This window comes from Typha angustifolia, chromosome 3 (genome assembly GCF_048772165.1).
Source record: "Typha angustifolia cultivar Huaian chromosome 3, ASM4877216v1, whole genome shotgun sequence".
NCBI lineage: Eukaryota > Viridiplantae > Streptophyta > Magnoliopsida > Poales > Typhaceae > Typha > Typha angustifolia.
In genome coordinates this window covers 1,984,845-2,003,838 of record NC_133241.1, presented here as the reverse complement: position 1 = coordinate 2,003,838, position 18,994 = coordinate 1,984,845, and the positions used below count along the sequence as shown (strand labels likewise).

The window sequence follows — 18,994 nt, the reverse complement described above, 5'->3', positions numbered from 1 at the left end:
CTCACCATAGCTCACTCCACTAGATTAAAAAGCTCTTCCCAATTCTAATCACTTATCATATTACACCAAAAAGGTAAAATATTATCTTTATTATTCTAAAAGAATATTATTCTTTGGTTAAGTTAATACCCTTCTATTTAAGAATTATTGAGTTTAGTTAATTTAATATGTCATATGAAACTTTAGGAAAAATAAATGATCAAATTATAAAATCTGCAAGGATAATATGATGCAAATGTACGGTGATATTTAAAAAAAAAATTAAAAACATAAGAGATTTTTACATAATTACCGCTGAAAACTTTCAAAATATAATAATTACCGTTACATTCTTCAAAATATTATAATTGTCACCGAAATCATTTTATTCTTTCAAAAATCATTTTATGAGTTAAATATAACTAATCATGATTAAAGCATAATATAGAAGATTATTTTACACTTGCATAAATTATTAATAACGATTTCAAAGCTATCCAATATTATACTCAATACTATAATACAACGAAATATATCTTGTTTATGTAAGACAAAATTTATGGATAAATATTTTACGCTCTAAACTTAAAAAAAGGATAAATATTTTAGTCATTTATATATGTGTTTATTAATTTTAATAATAATTTGTTAAGAATATTTTATTAAATCAAAAGATTTTAATGGTAATTCAATGAAAATTAAATATAAATAGGACAGTTTAGGGATAATTAAACCCTTTTACTGGAAGTACTCCTCCTTAATTTTGGTCCGGGCCTAAGCGTATTTTGGGCCGGCCCAGAGTAGGATGTAGATGGTGTGATCAGAACCGTCCATCAAATGAACACCATCTCGCTATTTTAGTGTTCGATCCCATCAACTCGCTATAAATAGCGAACATCTAGGGTTTCTGGTCCGCCGCGCCCGACTTTGTAGTAGGCTTAGCTTCCCCTCTCTCGCTGTGATCTATCTCTCAGTGGCCTCACCATGGCTTTGATCGAACAAGAGGTCAAGCTCTTCAATCGCTGGTCCTTCGAAGATGTCCAGGTTTGGCCACCATCGCCTTTGGGATGCTTTTGTTTGATCTTTCTTGTATACTTTCGCTTCTTTTTTCTTTTTTCGTTAGATAATCTGAGATTAGGGAGATTGGTCTGTTTGTTGGATGCTGTAGGAGTAATGTTTTAGCATTTATTAAGTTAAAGATTGGATTTTTATAAGCATTTCGTAGACAAGAGTTAGCGACGGATGAAAAATGTGGATGCATACAAATATTCCAGTAATGGGTTTTGCTTTTCCTACTATACGTGGTGTAAGGTTTGCATATTTTTGGCTTTATTTCATGCTTCTTTGCAACAATTGAACTGGTGTATTATGGTAGCATTTACGGTGGAGTATAAGAAGTAATTTCGTTTGGGATTAACTTTTTGTCATTTGACTGGAGAATCTTGATGATGCGAGGATCCTGAGGTATTGATCGAAAAGATAGAACTGTCATTTGGTAAAAATAGTACATTATAGGGAGAAATGAGAATCCTGTCTGCTATTCTTACATCCCACTACCTGGTGGAGTATTCGGATAGATTGGCGATGCATTATGTGCAATTTCTGATTGTGTGTTTTTGGTTTCACAGAGTTGAGAACATGACAATGTTTTGGGTTTTCTTAGTATTTTGTTTTTTGTTTTTTGCCGCTAGTTACTGGTTCATGTTCTTTGTGGCACATCTAATGACAACATGGAGTTAGAAGATTGATTGTTATTTCTTAATCTCATGTTGCAGGTCAGTGATATTTCGCTTGCTGATTACATTGCCGTGACTCCAGCAAAGCATGCTACCTTTCTTCCTCACACTGCTGGGAGATACTCAGTCAAGAGGTTTCGCAAGGCCCAATGCCCGATAATTGAGAGACTGACCAATTCCCTCATGATGCATGGCCGCAACAATGGAAAGAAACTGATGGCTGTTCGCATTATTAAACATGCAATGGAGATCATCCATCTTCTGACCGATGCAAACCCGATCCAAGTTATTGTGGATGCTGTCATTAACAGGTGATGACTCTGTCTGACTAGTATTTTGAGTCAAAATGCTTTAATTTTATGCCAAATGTTTTTGACACTATCAATATTGATCTCAAGTTTTATTAGAAACAAACAAACTGTGTTATTATGTTTCCAGAATGTTCTGTTAAAAAGTTAAAATGTGTTACAGTGAGTGCTATGTATCTAATCACTTCAACTACTTTCATACCTTGTTTACCTGCTATGCTACTTTTATCGATCCTCAGATTGCCACTGGTGTTTGTGTCTTCTCATTCTTGTATTTCATGCATATGTGACTCTAATAAATGTCTTCAGTATTGCTTGGACCAAATATTTCCAAATCTTACTGCAAATGCAGGCTATAGATTGACAACTTCAAGGATTGAAGTTTTCTGCAACTTTTTTTAGTGTCTAATGAAATTGTGATTCAAATTAATTTGCTATAGTGGGCCAAGGGAAGATGCTACTAGGATTGGATCAGCTGGTGTTGTCAGAAGGCAGGCAGTTGATATTTCTCCCTTGAGACGGGTCAATCAGGCAATTTACCTTCTCACCACTGGTGCTAGAGAAAGTGCTTTCAGGAACATCAAGACCATTGCTGAATGCCTTGCAGATGAACTAATTAATGCAGCCAAGGGATCTTCCAACAGGTATTTGTCACTTTAACCTTTGTAATCTATAGTATAAGCTTCTTGGTTGTTATTATTGTTTATTTGCTGCTGATTCCTTGAGTGATATTTGAAAATATTTATCGGTTGTTAACAGCTACGCAATCAAGAAGAAGGACGAGATCGAACGTGTTGCTAAGGCAAACCGTTAGAGTGGTTTCGAAGGCGAGGGCAAGTTTTGGAGTGGACAATGCTGCGCATTTCTCTTTGTTTATTTTAGAATTTTTAGTCTGTATCAGACTTGGTTCATTGCATCTATTTTTCGTCAAATCTATTAAATTATGTAGTGCAACATAGAAGAGGTTGCTTGTGATGATCCTAGAGACAGTAATTTCCTATATGGATTTTGACTTGCATGATCTCATGTGGATATGATTTTTATCATTTGCATTTGCAGTAGAACTGTTATTATATCATTGTGGTAGCAAGTAGGGCAAATTCATTTTGATCAACAAAAAGAAAAAAGGGACAGTCTATTGTAGCTAAGGATTACTTATAAGCGATATATGGACTTAGGGGTGAATTTCCACGAGAATTGGACTTAATTGGATTTCGGTGATATTTATAATTGATCTGCAAATCAATAAATATATAGAATGATATGTGATGAAAATATCGTTTAGAGATTCACTTATTAGAAGGTGGATTAGATTATATTCTACTTTTATTTCATTATTTTTATATTATGTAAACTAAATTGATGTATATACGGATGATATATATAGTTGGAATTTTGGCAAAACTTGGATACATACTGTTACTGAGGATAAATTGTTATGCTATTCGTTTTTCTCATATATAGACTCGTTTATCCCTCCTGACCTAAAATTTAATTCATCATTCTATTACAATTTGTCAATTTGATACACAATAAAATTTAGTAAGGTGACGATCATGAAAATAAGTCTCGCCATTATGGGCAGCACCGGCTGTGATAGAGAAAGAGAGAGGGAGTAAAGAGAGAAGGGAAAAAAGAGGGAGAGGTGGAGGAAGGAGAGAAAGAAAGAAGAGGAGAAAAAAAAGGGAACCCTCACTCGATAGGAGTGAGAGGGAGAAGACTGTCCAATAGTCAGGAGAGCCTACTAAGAAGAGAGAATTTTCTCGCAACCCTAGCAAATAATAATAAAGATTTAAATAATATATTTTGTCTCTTATACTAATTAAATGTAGGGAAAATATAATTTACATATCTGTGATCACAGGCCAAAATTTAAAATGTTCCCTAAGACATTAGTTTGAATTACTTAACTCCTCTTGTAGTTCTAACCTATGTGCAACTGCTCGACATTAATTTAATATAAATATATTAAAATAACTTTCTTTATTTTAGAACAAAAATTTGAAAGATATTGTATTTTGTGTGAAAACTTCTTAAGTTATATGCTTTCTTTTCATCACAATATTTCTCACTTTTACATTTTATAAAGCCTTGATCACTTGTTGAATATAAATAATATTTTTTTGTAATAAGTCTTTTTATTGTTATGTAATAACTAAATAACTTAGTTTCTTCTAGTATATTAATTCATTATTTTTCTCATATTATTCGATGCAACTTTTGAAATAAATTTAATTATAAACCAAAATTACTATATTCCTAGATTAGATAACACCTAATTACCGGTACTACTCTATTCCCAATACAAATTTACTGTTCTCCATTACTTTAATATCAACTCTATATTGCATCAAATATAATTATTATACTTATACTAATATTCAACTAAATAACATAACAACTTGTACTAGTATTAACTCTCTTTTTTCGGTATTACAAATTGAATACTTCTTCAAGATTTAGCCTTATTCCATAAGAGTATCTCAATCTTTCTCACTTTTATATTTAGATGTTAAAAACCTTTTAAAAAGAGTTATATAAAAGGTAAACTGATCAAAAGTTTTGAAGTAATATTAGAAGTATTAATAGTAGAGTGACAATTGAAAATTCCAAGAGACTGTAGATTTTAGCATAACCATAGAGAGATCCAATGTGATTTGACATAAAAACATATATTATTCTGTGATTGTACGCTTTTATTCTTCAGCTCCGAAGTTTCCCAGTGCTGTAATAAGTGAACAAAGGCCTAATACTAATAAGCTCAACAGACACTATAGCTAGATGAGTTTCTCTTTTTCTCAAACCTAACAGAAATGCATGCCTCTTGCAGACATTTCTGTCCGATAGTAACTCAAATTCTCACAATTCCAATATACCAGAAGATACTAGTGGATTCTGTATGATATAATCAAAACATTTAAATTTTGCAATGTATGGAGAATTTAAGACAAGACATGCGGTCTCTCTCGTGGTTCCTGCCCCATTAGTGTCAAATACATCCATTTGAGAGAACTACGGCAGTAAAGAGAGCTTAGATGATTTCCATAAGAAGAACAAGAAGACAAACAGCTGGAGTATGAAAAAAGATGAATTCTCAAGTATAAGCATCTTAATACCTCTGATTCCGAAATTACAAACAAGCAGGTGAATAACTCAAATCTATTCCCCAACTGCGACTTTAACAAAAAAATCAGACTACAGTGTCGCCAGCTCCATAGGCAAAAACCATTTAGAAATGATTCACATTTTAGCTTATTTTCCAATGAGAAAACTGGTCTGGTGTCAACAATATATGAGGTGGTAGTATAGAACAGGGGAAAGGAATAAAAATGAAAATTGTAACAATCTCAGAACCTAAATAAGTTAAACAACTCGGAAAAACTAGAAGGGGTTTGCTTCAATTCCTTAAGACTGAACAGCCAATCTTTGAAGATGCTCGCAGAATACTTGAAAGCTAACGTCATCTGTGAAGATGATATCAGAACCCGGAGCCACTTCATGCGCTGAGTTATATGTGGCTGATGGATTCAGTTTTGCCAACAAAAATCTTGCCTGCATAAACAATCAGGTCCAAGCATACTGTTATTTTTCTGGCAATATTAAGGTATCAGAGATAAGCTGCTTAGATTTTTTTTTCCTTTTTCCCTTCCCAAGAGTTTGACACAGCCATCTAGCTTATGGGCTAGAATAACTTGGAACACATTGTTGTTCCTTTTTTTATTTTATTTGTTTACTTTCTATACTTTTTCAACCTCAAAATTTCCTGTGATAAATATTATGTAGTCAGAGACATGCCAGGCAACTTTATAGGTTTGGGAATCAGGAAGTTGAAGACAGCATGCAGCTACTGACTATATAGGAAGGTAGACATTGGAAAGTAACAGCTATTAAAACACAGACCTGTGAGCCATGCTGATCACAAACAACTAGTCTTGGTACAGGAAATCGACCTCCAACAATCATCTCTGCGTCATCATGTGGAGCTTGTAACAGCAGAGCAAAGGCCTGCATTTAATAAAATAAGCATGATGAATCACTACATGCTGCAACTTTAATCAAGTACCAAGAAAGTTGATCCTGTGGGCCATCAATAGTAGTAAATCAATCTTACATGGGGATTAGTTCAGATCGAACTTGAATACTAACAACTGCATACTTCTCATCATGACTTCTAACACCAACACACTTAATTGTTAGCTTATATCTTATTTCCAAAGACTGCATAAGATGCAGAACCAGTAAAGTAGAATTCCCTTTCCATGTTTCATTGCAGGACCAACCAAACCTGAAGTTGTTTAGGCTGGTGAATCCAAGAACCTAGATGTCACCTATTTAACTCTATCTAGAGTAACTAAGATGGCATATAAGAGATATATTTCAACTTGATATTGCTGCTGTATGCAAAGAATATATTTATTATTTACATGAATTCACTTAAATGAGGTCTGATTATCAGAAATTCAGAACACATCATCAAAGAAGTCCACTCCGCTTTCACAAATAGTTTATGCAATAGGTGTTCTATTTCTGCATAACAGCACAAGATTAACTTTAGGTTCAATAACAAAGTTTACTAGCAAACTAAGCAGATCAATCCCAAAGAAACAATGATATTCACATTTATTAAAAAGAATGCACCAACAATCAACATAGAATAATAAACAAGCAGGTCATCCTAAAAAAAAATTAGGTCAAATATGAATATCACTAATCCAGCCAAAACTGAACCCCAGGATGATATTAGAACTTCAATTGCATGAATATAATATGTACATTTGTTATATAATGGAAAAATAGATAACCCGGCTAAAAGTTTGCAACAGAAAGATGCTAACTGGCAAGGTGACCATAAATTTGAACTCAATTGTTGTGAATACAATTTGGACATGAGGGAAAAAAAATACATCAAGAGAAAGATAAGATGACAAATGGTCTGAGAAGAGGAACAATAAAGCCATCCAAGTATACGACCAGAAAAGGGGGGAAAAGCTGGAGATAGATAGAGGTGGAGAAAGAGATCAGATGTAGTTTGACCAAAGAAGCTGCAAAGTTGTGCAAATGGATAAGCAGAAGACTGAATGGCTGCCACATGATATGCATTATTACTGCAGCATGAGAGATGCTTGGTTGACATAATCCGAAGTAGAAAAATCCAAATCTATCTTCTTGACAACAGTTAAATCAAGGAATCGAGATAATCATCGGGCGGGCCAGACTGGACTTTTCGGGCCGAACAGACCTAAATATTTGTTCACAGCCCTACTTATTAATCACTCGGACCGGACCAGGTTCGGGCCGGACTAGAATACTCTAGCCAGCTACCACTCACTAAGCAATGAAATATTGGGCCTAGGCTAAGTATAACAGGCCTAGCATATATTATGCCAAACTTAAAAGATATTATATCTTATCGAACCGAGCATAATGGGCCTCCATGAAGATATTTTAGTTATCTTTTATAGGAGTATACTTATATATAATATGGGACTAAAAGACAATGAGAACAGACATGCATAATAAGCCGGGCCATAGGCGGACATAGTGGGCCAAACTTTCAAGCCGGGCAAGCAAAGACTTGGACCATGCTGCCCATACCATCTCTAGCTCGAGTTAGGCTGGGACCAAACCAAGCTTGGGCTAGGCTTAGCCCAATTAAAATGGGGCAAGTTCGGGCCAAGCTCAATGATCATCTCTATTAAGGAATAAAAGAGTAACAAAGTCCCTGCCATCGGTACAAAATTTTCTATAGAAATGCTCAGTTTCAAGGAGTCAACAATGTCATTGAATAATTCATTTGAGTAGCAATAGCTGGATTATACTGGAAGATCATTTAAATATATATTATGTTCCTATCTTTACTTGTTTAACCAGCAAGGCTAATTCCTGCATATTTGTGATGAGACTTGGAGCTGATAATTTGCAGAACATGAGAAAGCTGACTTGTCTGAACAAATTGCCAAAGTAGAACTGAATGCAAAATATGACTAAAATGAAGTTAAAAGGATTTATGCTACAGTATGATCCAAATAGGATTAAACAATTAGAATACCTGAAAAAAATTCATATTTCCACATCTTCAAATTTTTAAGTAGCCTAAGAGTTGATAAATAGCTAGCAACGAAAAGACAGCCACTACAACCAAAATATAACAATCCAAAATTTGCAGTATAGTAAATGATGAGTATACATAGTATCTGCCAACTTACCTGATGCTCAGGTTGATTCTGATAACCCATATTGCGCCACTGAGCAATTGTCATACCATGAAAGATAACAACACTAAAATATGCATCGAGCAATAGTATACGGTCTGCTGCTATAGATGCTACATCCAGCAATGCAGGAGCTGGAGGTGAATTGAAAGAGTATGAAAGCAGTGAAGGTTGTATCATGACAACTGAGTTCATGATACTCTCACGGTTCAACAGCATTCGGAAATAAGCTGTCTCATCTGGACTATTATTGAAAACCTGTAGCAGAAATTCAAGAACTCAGAAGATATGGAATTAGGCTGCAAAGTTTATGATAACTAATGTAATGTATTACCTGTACGAATTGTGATCGCCGCAAATTGAATATAAATTGTGGAAATATTGAGAAATTGGAGTGGAATGTAAATGAAGCAGGATCATCTTTACGATAATCACCAAATCGAGAGCAAAGTCGAATGAGAGACCTGTCCAGCCATCTTGTTGCATCAAATTCTTCCTGCAAAAAAATAGTAGTTAGTATCCAAATCTAACACAGGCAGATTAGTGTAGTATCTAGATATGACCACATGAACCAGAAAATTCACTCAAAACTCTTCATGATTTTCCATAAAGCCTATCTCATACAAAATCAGGCATTATAACTACTTGTTTTCATAAAGTTCAAGGACTGATAGTCTAGTATAACATCTAATTGACAGGTGTGAAAAATATTTCCCTCTTTTTCTTTACAGAAGAACTGAATAAAGTTTGGTTGCAATATATACTTATTTTCATTTTTCATGAAATCTGTAGCTTACCTCCATCTCCATTTTCAAGGAGATATATCTTGCTAAAACAACAGCAGCAGTTTCTTGGTCAAACCCTTCAACCAATTCCTACATATAAATAATGTTCCACATAAGCAGTCAAGTGATGTACAATTAATCATTGTTATAAGGAAGAAAAGACAAATATGAAATTCTATTTTATTGTGATCAAATTTGATAAGAGAAAAGTAAGTCAATTATTAGGAGCATCAAAATTGAATAATTCATATTTCCTTTGAATTTATTTTCTTTTTTCCTCCCCTCTATACAGTCATCACATTTCTAACATATTGATTGATGCAAAAGCAAACAAGACTGCACAAGATAGCCTTAAAGTAAGTGAAATAACTGAACATCAGTACTCAAATATGCACAGGGAATATTGATAAGAATCAATAAAAATCACCACAAGGCAAAAGGAAAACCACCGGTAAAAAGTATGGTAGGCTTTGCATACTACAGTGCAGTAGTCATCTCTTCAACTATCATAGTGAACATATTAAATAAGATAAAAAAAGACTCCCCATTTCATGTAATCCCCTCTCCTTCCCTCACTATTCCACCCTGTTTGAATGGAGAGAACAGAAAAGAAGAGAAAATAAAGTAAAAGGAGAGAAATATTTATCTTGTTTGGATAGAAAACTTGGAAGAGAATAGAGGAAAAAGGGAGAAAAGAATCTCCTCTAAGGGTCACTTTCATTTCTCTCTAAAAGTGGAGAAAGGAAGATAAAAAGTCATTTCTCTCATATGTCCAAACAAACGAGACCAATTGCTCTTCTCTTCTCTTCTCTTCTCTTCTTTTGTCTCATATTCTCTCTTTCCAAACATAGCCTTCCTCTCTCGGTCCATCTATATATACATACATACATATATATATAGGGATATTAGGGAAAACCGGAAACAGATGTTTCTACCCCTTGTAGTTTGGCCAAAATATAAAATGCCCTCCCAAACCATCATTTGTGACCAAACCTTTGTAGTTTTGATTATGTCCAACCGTTAGTTTTTCAATCCAAAGATAATAGTAAGGGTAATTTTCTAGTAAGACTGTCAAACTGACATTTGTGCCTTTTATCTTCTCTTTTATTGCACATTAAAAGGGGCATTTTATCTTTTTAATTAAAATTAACGATTGTTAGGTAATTAAAGAAAGGTCAGAGCTCAGAACCACAAAGGAATTAAGTGTCACAAATGAAAGTTCAAGGAGACATTTTGAAATACGACTTAGCCATATAAGGGTTAAATGTATTTTTCCCATATATGTATGTAAAAATAAATGGAGAAATATATACAATATATATATAAACATAGATAGAGAAGATGTCAATTTTCAGTTTTTCAGCATGCTTTGAATTCGTCCAAAACTGACATTTTTCACCAGTCCTATCCGATCCGAAATTGCCCCCCAAAACTAGCATCCAACCGAACAGTCCTAATAATAAATTTTTTTAATATATATTTAAATTCTAAGCTGGATTTGACTTGAATCTAACTTGTACCTAACTCAAGATCAACCTCACTGCTTAAATGCTATTAGATTTTGTGTGATGCATTGAAAAATAAGATAAAGAAGACTATTTATCAAAAGAAGTCTGAACTGAAACAGCGAAATTAGAACAGAAACTGACTGAAATGTTTCGTTTTTAAACCAAAGTTGAAACCAAAACAAAAACTGAAACTTTAAACTACGATTTTCACAACCGACCTCGGTGTTGGCAGAACTATCCACCCACTTTCTGGTGATGGTTGTAATCCTCATCCTCCTTTGGCCTTCAGGGTTCTGATAGCTGCAAGAAAATAGCATAATATATGCTGACTGTAAAATCTATTGCCACAGCAGAAAGAGAAAGCTAAAGGCCATGAAGAAAATGCACCAACATAACTACTATCTTACTTTGTTATGAATTGTATGTACAAATTGGGGTTCGGATGTCCTGGTTGGCTTGATCGTTCACTTGGTGCTATGTCGAAAAAGACAGTCAAAGAAGTAGTTCTATCAAGACCACACATTTTCCATGAGGTTGTATTTCCTTGACCGACTACCGTGTCAGCACAAAGTGCTCCTTTCTGCAAGAGTTGTAATATCAGCATTAGTGTTTGGACAACAGTTTCGCTAACGAACACAAGTCTACTAAAGTAAATATACTCATGTAAGATTTTAGATAGGATACCTTCTCCAAGGATGTACATGGTCCAATAATTCCCTGAATCTTTATGTCCTTTGAGCAATTGATTTCGAGTGTGCCACTAGAAAAGGTACCAATCAGCGTTAGTGACTTAGTGCATTTTTGCAGTTGTATTAGCATACATATGGGCCATAATCCATCAAGAAAATAATGGCTACGACAAAATAGCAATACCAATACAAAGAGTCTAAGAAGTGGAACATGTTGTACACTGCAAAGAAATACATATGCATGTGCAGAGAGCCAAAGACTATCCCTAAGGCCCCAAATATATAATTATCTACTAACGAAACCCCCTCTATTCCCTTCTATTTTATAATCAACAACAACATTGCTAAACTACATACACCATAACCTAACCACAAATTCTAATTCACTCACATGACATTATCACATTATAAGACATAAATTGTGAGAAGTGCCAGTATGAGCTCGACACAGCAAGCAATCTATGACCCTGAAAGGATAAAACAGCCAACCATAAACATCTTCTAATCATAATTCTTGCCCCCTCCTTGTTCCTTCAGTACAAGCCCTAGATGCAACTCCTTTGTATTTCTCTTACACTTCATGGCCTATCTTCCCCTACATTGCAACTCAACCCCTCACTCCACTTCAGCCCTGTCCCTGCTATCCTTCTATCTCCTTATCAAATATTTTCCTACTATTTTCTCCAAGTTTATCATATCACAATCTGCTACTGGCCTGTCCAAAATTGGCCTCAATGAGTAGCATCTGAGATCCTAAGAGAGCCACTGTGATGTCTTGAATATACTGATCTTTCAAATTTATTTAGCTTGATGCAAAACTGAGATTAATCATTTACAACCAACAAATGATAAAGCAACTTTTAGAATCACAAGTACTATTATTTTTCTAATAGCTGTCCTATAATTTTTCATTTTTTTCCTTTTAATTTAAGAGACACAGGATAACTAGAGAAGGCATCAGTAGCTCAGCACACTTCTACTTACCTCTTTCTTAATTCTATATTTCTAGGTACAATATCCTAATTGATATCATGTCAAACACTTGATTCAATGTAACAAACAAATATCTGATCTCCTGATCTTTAAATTCAATGTTTTCTTCACTTTGATGTGCCTCCGACTGTAGTAAAATTGCATTGAATTATTCTCTTCAATATAATAATTTTAAACCTTTAAATTCTAAAACTTCTCTTCCATCTTCTAACTTAGCATTTATTCTATCCTAGACTTGTCCCTTAAGAACAGTACTCAAAGGATAGGCACTAGCAATTGGAACCTGAATATGCCGACTAATTTATCCAAACCTAAACACAGATATGTGGGGGAATAATCTAATGTTTGATTGAACCTATTGTCAAAGGATTTGGCTTGCATTTCTTTCATTGTTTTACTCTAATTGTTTCCTTATAATACATTAATACATCTTATTGACTATTTCTCTATGCTTATGGGTTTTTGACATATATGCTACTCAAACTCTTATTGCGTACATCCTAATTATTTTCTGATATTTCATGTTGGCTTTTGAGTTTTACAAATCTAATATGAAATAATTCAATGTTTGGAGAGGGATTACTGTGAGCAAAGAGCGAAAGATAAAACTGTAAGAGATTATAAGTATATCCTAGTGCATGAAGCTCATGTCTACGCTGGTCTAAAGAGGGGCCGTGTACGTAGTAAACACAACCTTATCCTCATTTTTGGAGTTCCAAAACTTGAACCCCATGACCTCTAAGATCAGAGGGTAAGCATTATAATCACACCTAATGACTAAGAGCCTCAAAGTAGGTTTTTGTTGAGGTACGGAGAATGAGGGCACCAATACCTGGCTCACTCATGCACATCAAGATTAACAGGCCTGAACAGCATATTTGAAATACTAAGCAAATTTCAGGAGAATAATTGGTAGCGGGACAAAAATAACAGATATCCACTAGGAGCACTAAATTCATTATAATAGTTTGCATCAATTGGTAGAACAGAGAGAGGGAGAGCAACAATCACTATCACTATAATGTAACGAATGAGTCAGGCCAGTGCTGAGTACCTGAGGTAATTGGTTCCACCAAAGAACCCTTGAATTAGTCTAACTCGAATATCCAGACATTACAGAGTCAAGAATGCTTAGCTAGATCAGTGCAACAAGCAAGACCTTAAGAATTGCACAACTAATAGAGAGATGGAAAGATGGATGCAAGGTAAAACTAGAAGTATCATGAATTAAAATAACCAGTTCACAATTTAACAAGAAAAACCTTAGAAAAGAGAGATTCAGATGGACAGAATTGCACAACTAATAGAGAGACGGAAAGTCAAAATAAGACGGTTAGACCACACAATACTTCAGATGGACAGAATGAGAAACTTCTCCTCGCAAGGAATCTAATCCTGACGTCAAAAGGCAAAAGTAAGAAGACAAATCTGACCCTGCAGTAGTATGGATAAGGCTCAAGTTCATGAAGTGACAGATAGTTGCTGATCTTGACATTCAGTGCAGAAAATACTTAAACCATCTTTCAGTACACAAAAAGACATACAGTACTGTATGATATGAAAAAAACAAAAAAAAAAGCAGCAGCAAACTAACTTGAAAGAAAGGCCTAGAGACTGTTCACCACCCTCAAATATTCTCTTGAAAGAATCTTTAAAAACTGGGTGACCAAAACTTTCGGCCAGAACAACAAGACCACCTGTTCTTTCAACGACAACTTTCATTTCTGCAATGCCAACCTGGAAATAAATTCAAAAAGGTAATAAAATTCTTTCCAACCATAAAAGAGAAGAGAAATCATTTTTAAGAATGAAATAGAAATGAGATAAATCAAGATCATAGATACATTTCACAAATAAAAAATGATGGACAAGGTAAAAATCATCATTAGCATTTCCTCTACTTTTGCACTTTATCACTTTAACACCAACTGTGGTTTGTTGAACAAGACATGGTCGGGGGTTGTAGCTAAAGGAAGGTTGATCAATGTGATTAAATGATGCAAGGTATGGTCAATGTTAAAAGTCAAAACTAATTGAGGAGCTTGTTTGAAACAATGACTCTGATCAGAGTTGTTACATTTAGTCATCAGGAATAAGGAGCCCATTTGTTTTGCTGAATAAAGATTACTAAAGTTATTTCTTGGTGATAAATGGAAATATAGATGAGCATAATAAGTCCAATAACTAGAAATTAATTAGAAGTTTATAACCTGTATGCTGCAGTTGCATGTGGAGAGAAATCCCATCAAGACATATATTTTACCCAAGAAAAATTAAGAAGAAATTAGTAATGATGAAGTGACATTAAGACATTTGACATTTAAGACAACACTATCTGCCTAGTTTTGCAGGTTACCCCAGTAATTTAATTGACAAATGAGCAAAGGCAAGTGCAGTGCAAGCTTAATTTCTTCAGCTCTTGAAAGTCTAATCAATATAATTATTAGTTATTTAGCAAACCTACTTAATGGGCATGTAAGGAGTTCAACATTAGATCTGAATCTAGCATTGAGTTAGTAAATGTTATCCCAAGTGGGTAGACAGAAACTTTCTTCATATCCACTTCAGAGTAAAATCTGCTAATTTGATTTTACTATTACACTTCCACAAGATAAATGAACTTAATAGTATAGAACTAAATGAGAGAAAATATGCATTCATACCAGAATTTAAAAATGCTATTTTGGGTGATGTTGAAGCACTTTAGAAAACAATACTGTTGGTTGCTTATGGTAGAAGTAGACCCTAGATAGGACCATCTAGGTGCCACCTAGGCATCAGTTTTAGCACGTTATATGAAGTTTTCGTAATTAGAGTGTCCTTAAACTTCAACTTAATTATTAATACACCCATCTAAGATGTTCTATCGTTCTTAGTTTAAATATAATTCCTTAGCCCCTATTTGGTTCCTAGTAAGAGAATTCTCTATTAGATTAAGGAACACTATTCTAAATTTGTAACCAAACATCAAATTATCCTTACCATAGATTAGAAACACTATCCAAATTATTTCATGTTTTAGGATCGAGAATTGACCATTTGAAAAAATGATACATATTGCTATATCAAAAGTATCAGTCATCCATTTTAGACGACTTAGGTCGGAGATCGACTAATCCGTTTCAGCAAAATAGGTCGGAATCGGTTGAAATTTCAATCCATGAATTATTCAACTCGTAAGCCCAATTAATATTTTACCCTTAATTTGACTAAAATTATTTCACAAAAAATCTTCTCATTTCTCCTAACTCGCATTTATCTCATTTCACAAACCAAAAACGTTTGCTCAATTTTCACCTATCTCCTCTCTCTTACTACCTATCTATCTTATTTCTTACCCAAATATGCATAACATACCTATAAAAAAAATGTAAACACTACCTTCAATTTAAATTTATATGTCAAACCAACGGCATATGAGTCAATTTTAACTTTTTATTCGTTCTTTTATCTCAACTTTATATCACATAAAATAGAAATATTACACCACAACTTTAGTTTATAAAAAACACCCTATTTTCTTATTCTAGATTAGAGGTACAATTTAAGAGTAAATAGAATAGCTACTCTAGATTTTTTCCTTAAGGAAAACCAAACAAGGGTCTTCATATTTGGTGTCTCATGTAGCAATATCTACTTTATTGCTTCCGATATTACTTGTTACCAAAAGAGAAGAGAAGAAAATCATTTTGCTATATGCCCACCTAGGCATCCACCTCGTGGGTAGGAACTAAACAACTCTTAGCGCCCCTCTACTGCTTACTGTCTTTTAATAATTGTAAGTGCATCCACAGCTTACTTGTTAGACTCATTAGTCATTCATATTAACATATAACTGTGTTTAAACATGTACTTCTATCCCATAGAGCACTAACTTGAGGTTAGTAGGTTACCATGCTGTTAATCTCCATCTTTTTTTAATCTCGCATCAGGCAATACAAAGGTTACATACAATTTGATTTATGGGAGAACCAAAATCATGAAGAAAACTTATTAGAATGACAGAATATAACCAACTTTCACTAGACAATACCTTACAAATCTACCAGAATCATAAACATTACATACCTGGTCAAGTGCAGATGCAAAAAGATCCAACACATGGCCCTGGTTAACCAACTGTTTGGCAATATTGTCATAGAATTTAACAGCTTTGTGGAAATGTGGAGCTGCATCCTTGTCAAGATCTTTATGTGACCGTACTGGCTCCGACAAATCCTTTGACACAATCTGAAAAATTAAATATAAAATATTAAAATGCAGAAAGTGCTTCATAGCAGTGAAGACAGCAATTAAAGGTGGGGAATGAAAGTCCTCTGTAGCGTGTCTTTGCATACTTCCGTTACTAAGTCAGCCAGTAGCAAAATACATTATTTAACTATCTACCTCATAACTTATTTCAGGACAGCAGATTGCATGCACTCTGCAAAACCTGTTGCCAAAATATTGTAGTCTAAAATGATAACTTGGACTTCTCTATAATATATCATTTATTCAACTCAAGCCTATGATAGCAAATGCACTGTAAATGCACATGAAGCAAGACATTTGACTCACATGACAATCATATTGTTTCAATCTCCAATTTCACTCATGTAAAATTAACTATTCTGCATTATAAGAAGCTAATAATGCAGAGGTCTTTCTATAAAGAAAGAAATTAGCATTACAATTCTGAAGCATAACTCATCCTACATACTAAATATTACTTGGGATGCTAAAAGGTGGAGGCATAGCCAGATAGGTGGTCCTGCACTATCCCTAGTCAGGCTCAGCCTAAGGTGGCTACATTAAGAAGGCAGCTGTTTTTTCAGAACGATGCCTCCAACTACAAAAGATCAGAACCACATGGATAAAATTTACTAAAATATTGCATTACACAGTGAATTGAATCTTTACCATTCCAGGGCCCTCAGTACAGGGTCCACCAACCAGAGCTATGATACGAGCCCCGGTTCCCGGAATGCATGCTCCCAATAAACCAGCCGCAACACCTAGAGCAACACCTGTGCAACGCACAGCCCGCTTTCCTGCTTCCACCGGCCACTGATCCGTCTGCAGCTCATCCAGCAACTGCAAGCCAAAACAAGTTTAATTCTCTTTAATCCAAATTGCAACCACAAGAACGAGAATATGAAATGCCCATCAACAAAACTAGAGTCTCACCGAATTGAGCGTATATTCGCAATCCGATGCGGGGAGCAAAAACCTATTGACCGACCCCGAAGGATTATGCAGCCCGTTGGCCTGCACCACACCGGCAGGTACGGCAGGCCGCATTCCCTTACCAGACAATCCGAGCTGATCCAAGATCTGATCTTTGGATATTTCCTTGGTCCCTCGGAACACGTAAATCTTCGACAGATCCGAAAATCCCAACTCATACAGATGCACCTGCGTCCCAAAGGTAACAAGCCCAACAAGTGCGTGATCCGGAAGCAGCCCGATGGCCCTCCGCATCGCTGACTTGACGAATTCGAGCTCTTCCTCAAGGACGCAAGTGTCGACAACGAAGAGGAACACGGGCGGCGGCGTTGAGGAGGCAGCGGCATCGGGAGCGTACTCGACGGTGGAGCACTGTTGGTACAGCTCGCCGGGGACGTTGGATTCGGAGATGGCGGCGTAGTGAGGGGGGAAGTGGTTGCGGGAGAAGCAGAGGGGGCAGATCCAGATCTTGGCGGCGAAGTCGACGCGGGCGAAGGGGTTGAGGGCGGCGGAGCAAGGGGGCTTGCAGCGGAGAGGGGCGTACGGGAGGAGGACGAGGGAAGGGGAGTGGCGGAGAGGGGAGATGGAAGCGGCGATGGGGACGACGCACTTGCTCGCTTCCACCTTGGATCGCGGCCACGAGTTCCATGACATACGGACCGCGTCGGGGCCGTCGGGGTCGGCGGGAGCAGCGGCGCCGGAGAGGTCCGCCGCCATGGATGGTGCTGGGAGAGGTGGCGGAGTTGGAGAAGAGAGAGAGATCGAGATCGGGATCGGGATCGGATCGGAAGGGAATAGGAGTTATGCGTGAAAGCAAAAAGATGTAATCGGTTGTATCTGAATCTTTGGGGAGAGTTACTCTATCGATTGATTTTGTTAGCGGCTCATAAATATAAAGTATTAGGATTTTACCGGCGATTTGCACAATAAGTCAATATTTTTATAAAATAATCATAATACTCTTCCATTTATTTATAAATACAAAGTTATTAGGGTTATTTGTACTGAAAACCTACTTGGTTTTCGATTTGGTAGGCCGGAGTCATTTTTGGTTTTCCTTACACTTGAGATTTTTTTCTTATTTTTCTTTCAACTTTGTCATTTTTGTATAAAACAATATTTTTTATGTGAAAATGATTGACTAAACGTTGTTGGAACGGATTGAGCTACTTCTTCTTCTTTCTCTTATTTTTCTTCCAATTTGTACATTTGGGAACTTATCTTCATCATCTTGTCTCGCCCTTGTTCATTCATTATATTTATAATAATGAAACATCTATCTGACCGTAATGTAAGGGTTTTGTTTCACTATAATGGTGCTATTATTTTGGATGATAAAAAGATATTTTTACAATATGAGGGCGGTTGTATCCTTCAAAAAAGTGTAAGCAGATAATGCAGTTTGTTAAATTTAAAGTCGAAGTTCTCTGAAGTAATGTGAATCCCTTTAGGTGAGTTTGAAGTACCTATTTCCTTTGGACAACCACGATATATTTGTCGATATCTTCAAAGATAGTGATGTTGTAGAGATGTATGATCTGTCATCGTTATTCTGTTGAGCTATACAAATTTTTGGAAT

The 18,994-nt window shown here is 35.6% G+C and overlaps 2 protein-coding genes across 2 annotated transcripts; one reads left to right on the top strand and one right to left on the bottom strand.

Annotated features, from left to right (window-relative positions):
- The first annotated feature begins 881 nt into the window (after positions 1 to 881).
- LOC140780210 (small ribosomal subunit protein uS7-like) lies at positions 882 to 3,049 on the top strand. The gene is made up of 4 exons (XM_073125621.1): positions 882 to 1,023; positions 1,755 to 2,026; positions 2,464 to 2,667; positions 2,783 to 3,049. The coding sequence occupies exons 1-4, from the start codon at positions 964 to 966 to the stop codon at positions 2,835 to 2,837; spliced, it is 591 nt and encodes a 196-aa protein (XP_072981722.1). The 5' UTR covers positions 882 to 963; the 3' UTR covers positions 2,838 to 3,049.
- A 2,051-nt stretch (positions 3,050 to 5,100) lies between these two features.
- On the bottom strand, positions 5,101 to 18,282 carry LOC140779104 (protein transport protein SEC23 E-like). Its single transcript, XM_073124075.1, has 12 exons — positions 17,377 to 18,282; positions 17,110 to 17,283; positions 16,279 to 16,440; positions 13,805 to 13,947; positions 11,213 to 11,288; positions 10,936 to 11,108; positions 10,747 to 10,828; positions 9,033 to 9,110; positions 8,570 to 8,731; positions 8,230 to 8,493; positions 5,924 to 6,028; positions 5,101 to 5,575 (listed from the first exon to the last, which is right to left on the bottom strand). The coding sequence occupies exons 1-12, from the start codon at positions 18,130 to 18,132 to the stop codon at positions 5,429 to 5,431; spliced, it is 2,322 nt and encodes a 773-aa protein (XP_072980176.1). The 5' UTR covers positions 18,133 to 18,282; the 3' UTR covers positions 5,101 to 5,428.
- Between the last annotated feature and the right edge of the window lie 712 nt (positions 18,283 to 18,994).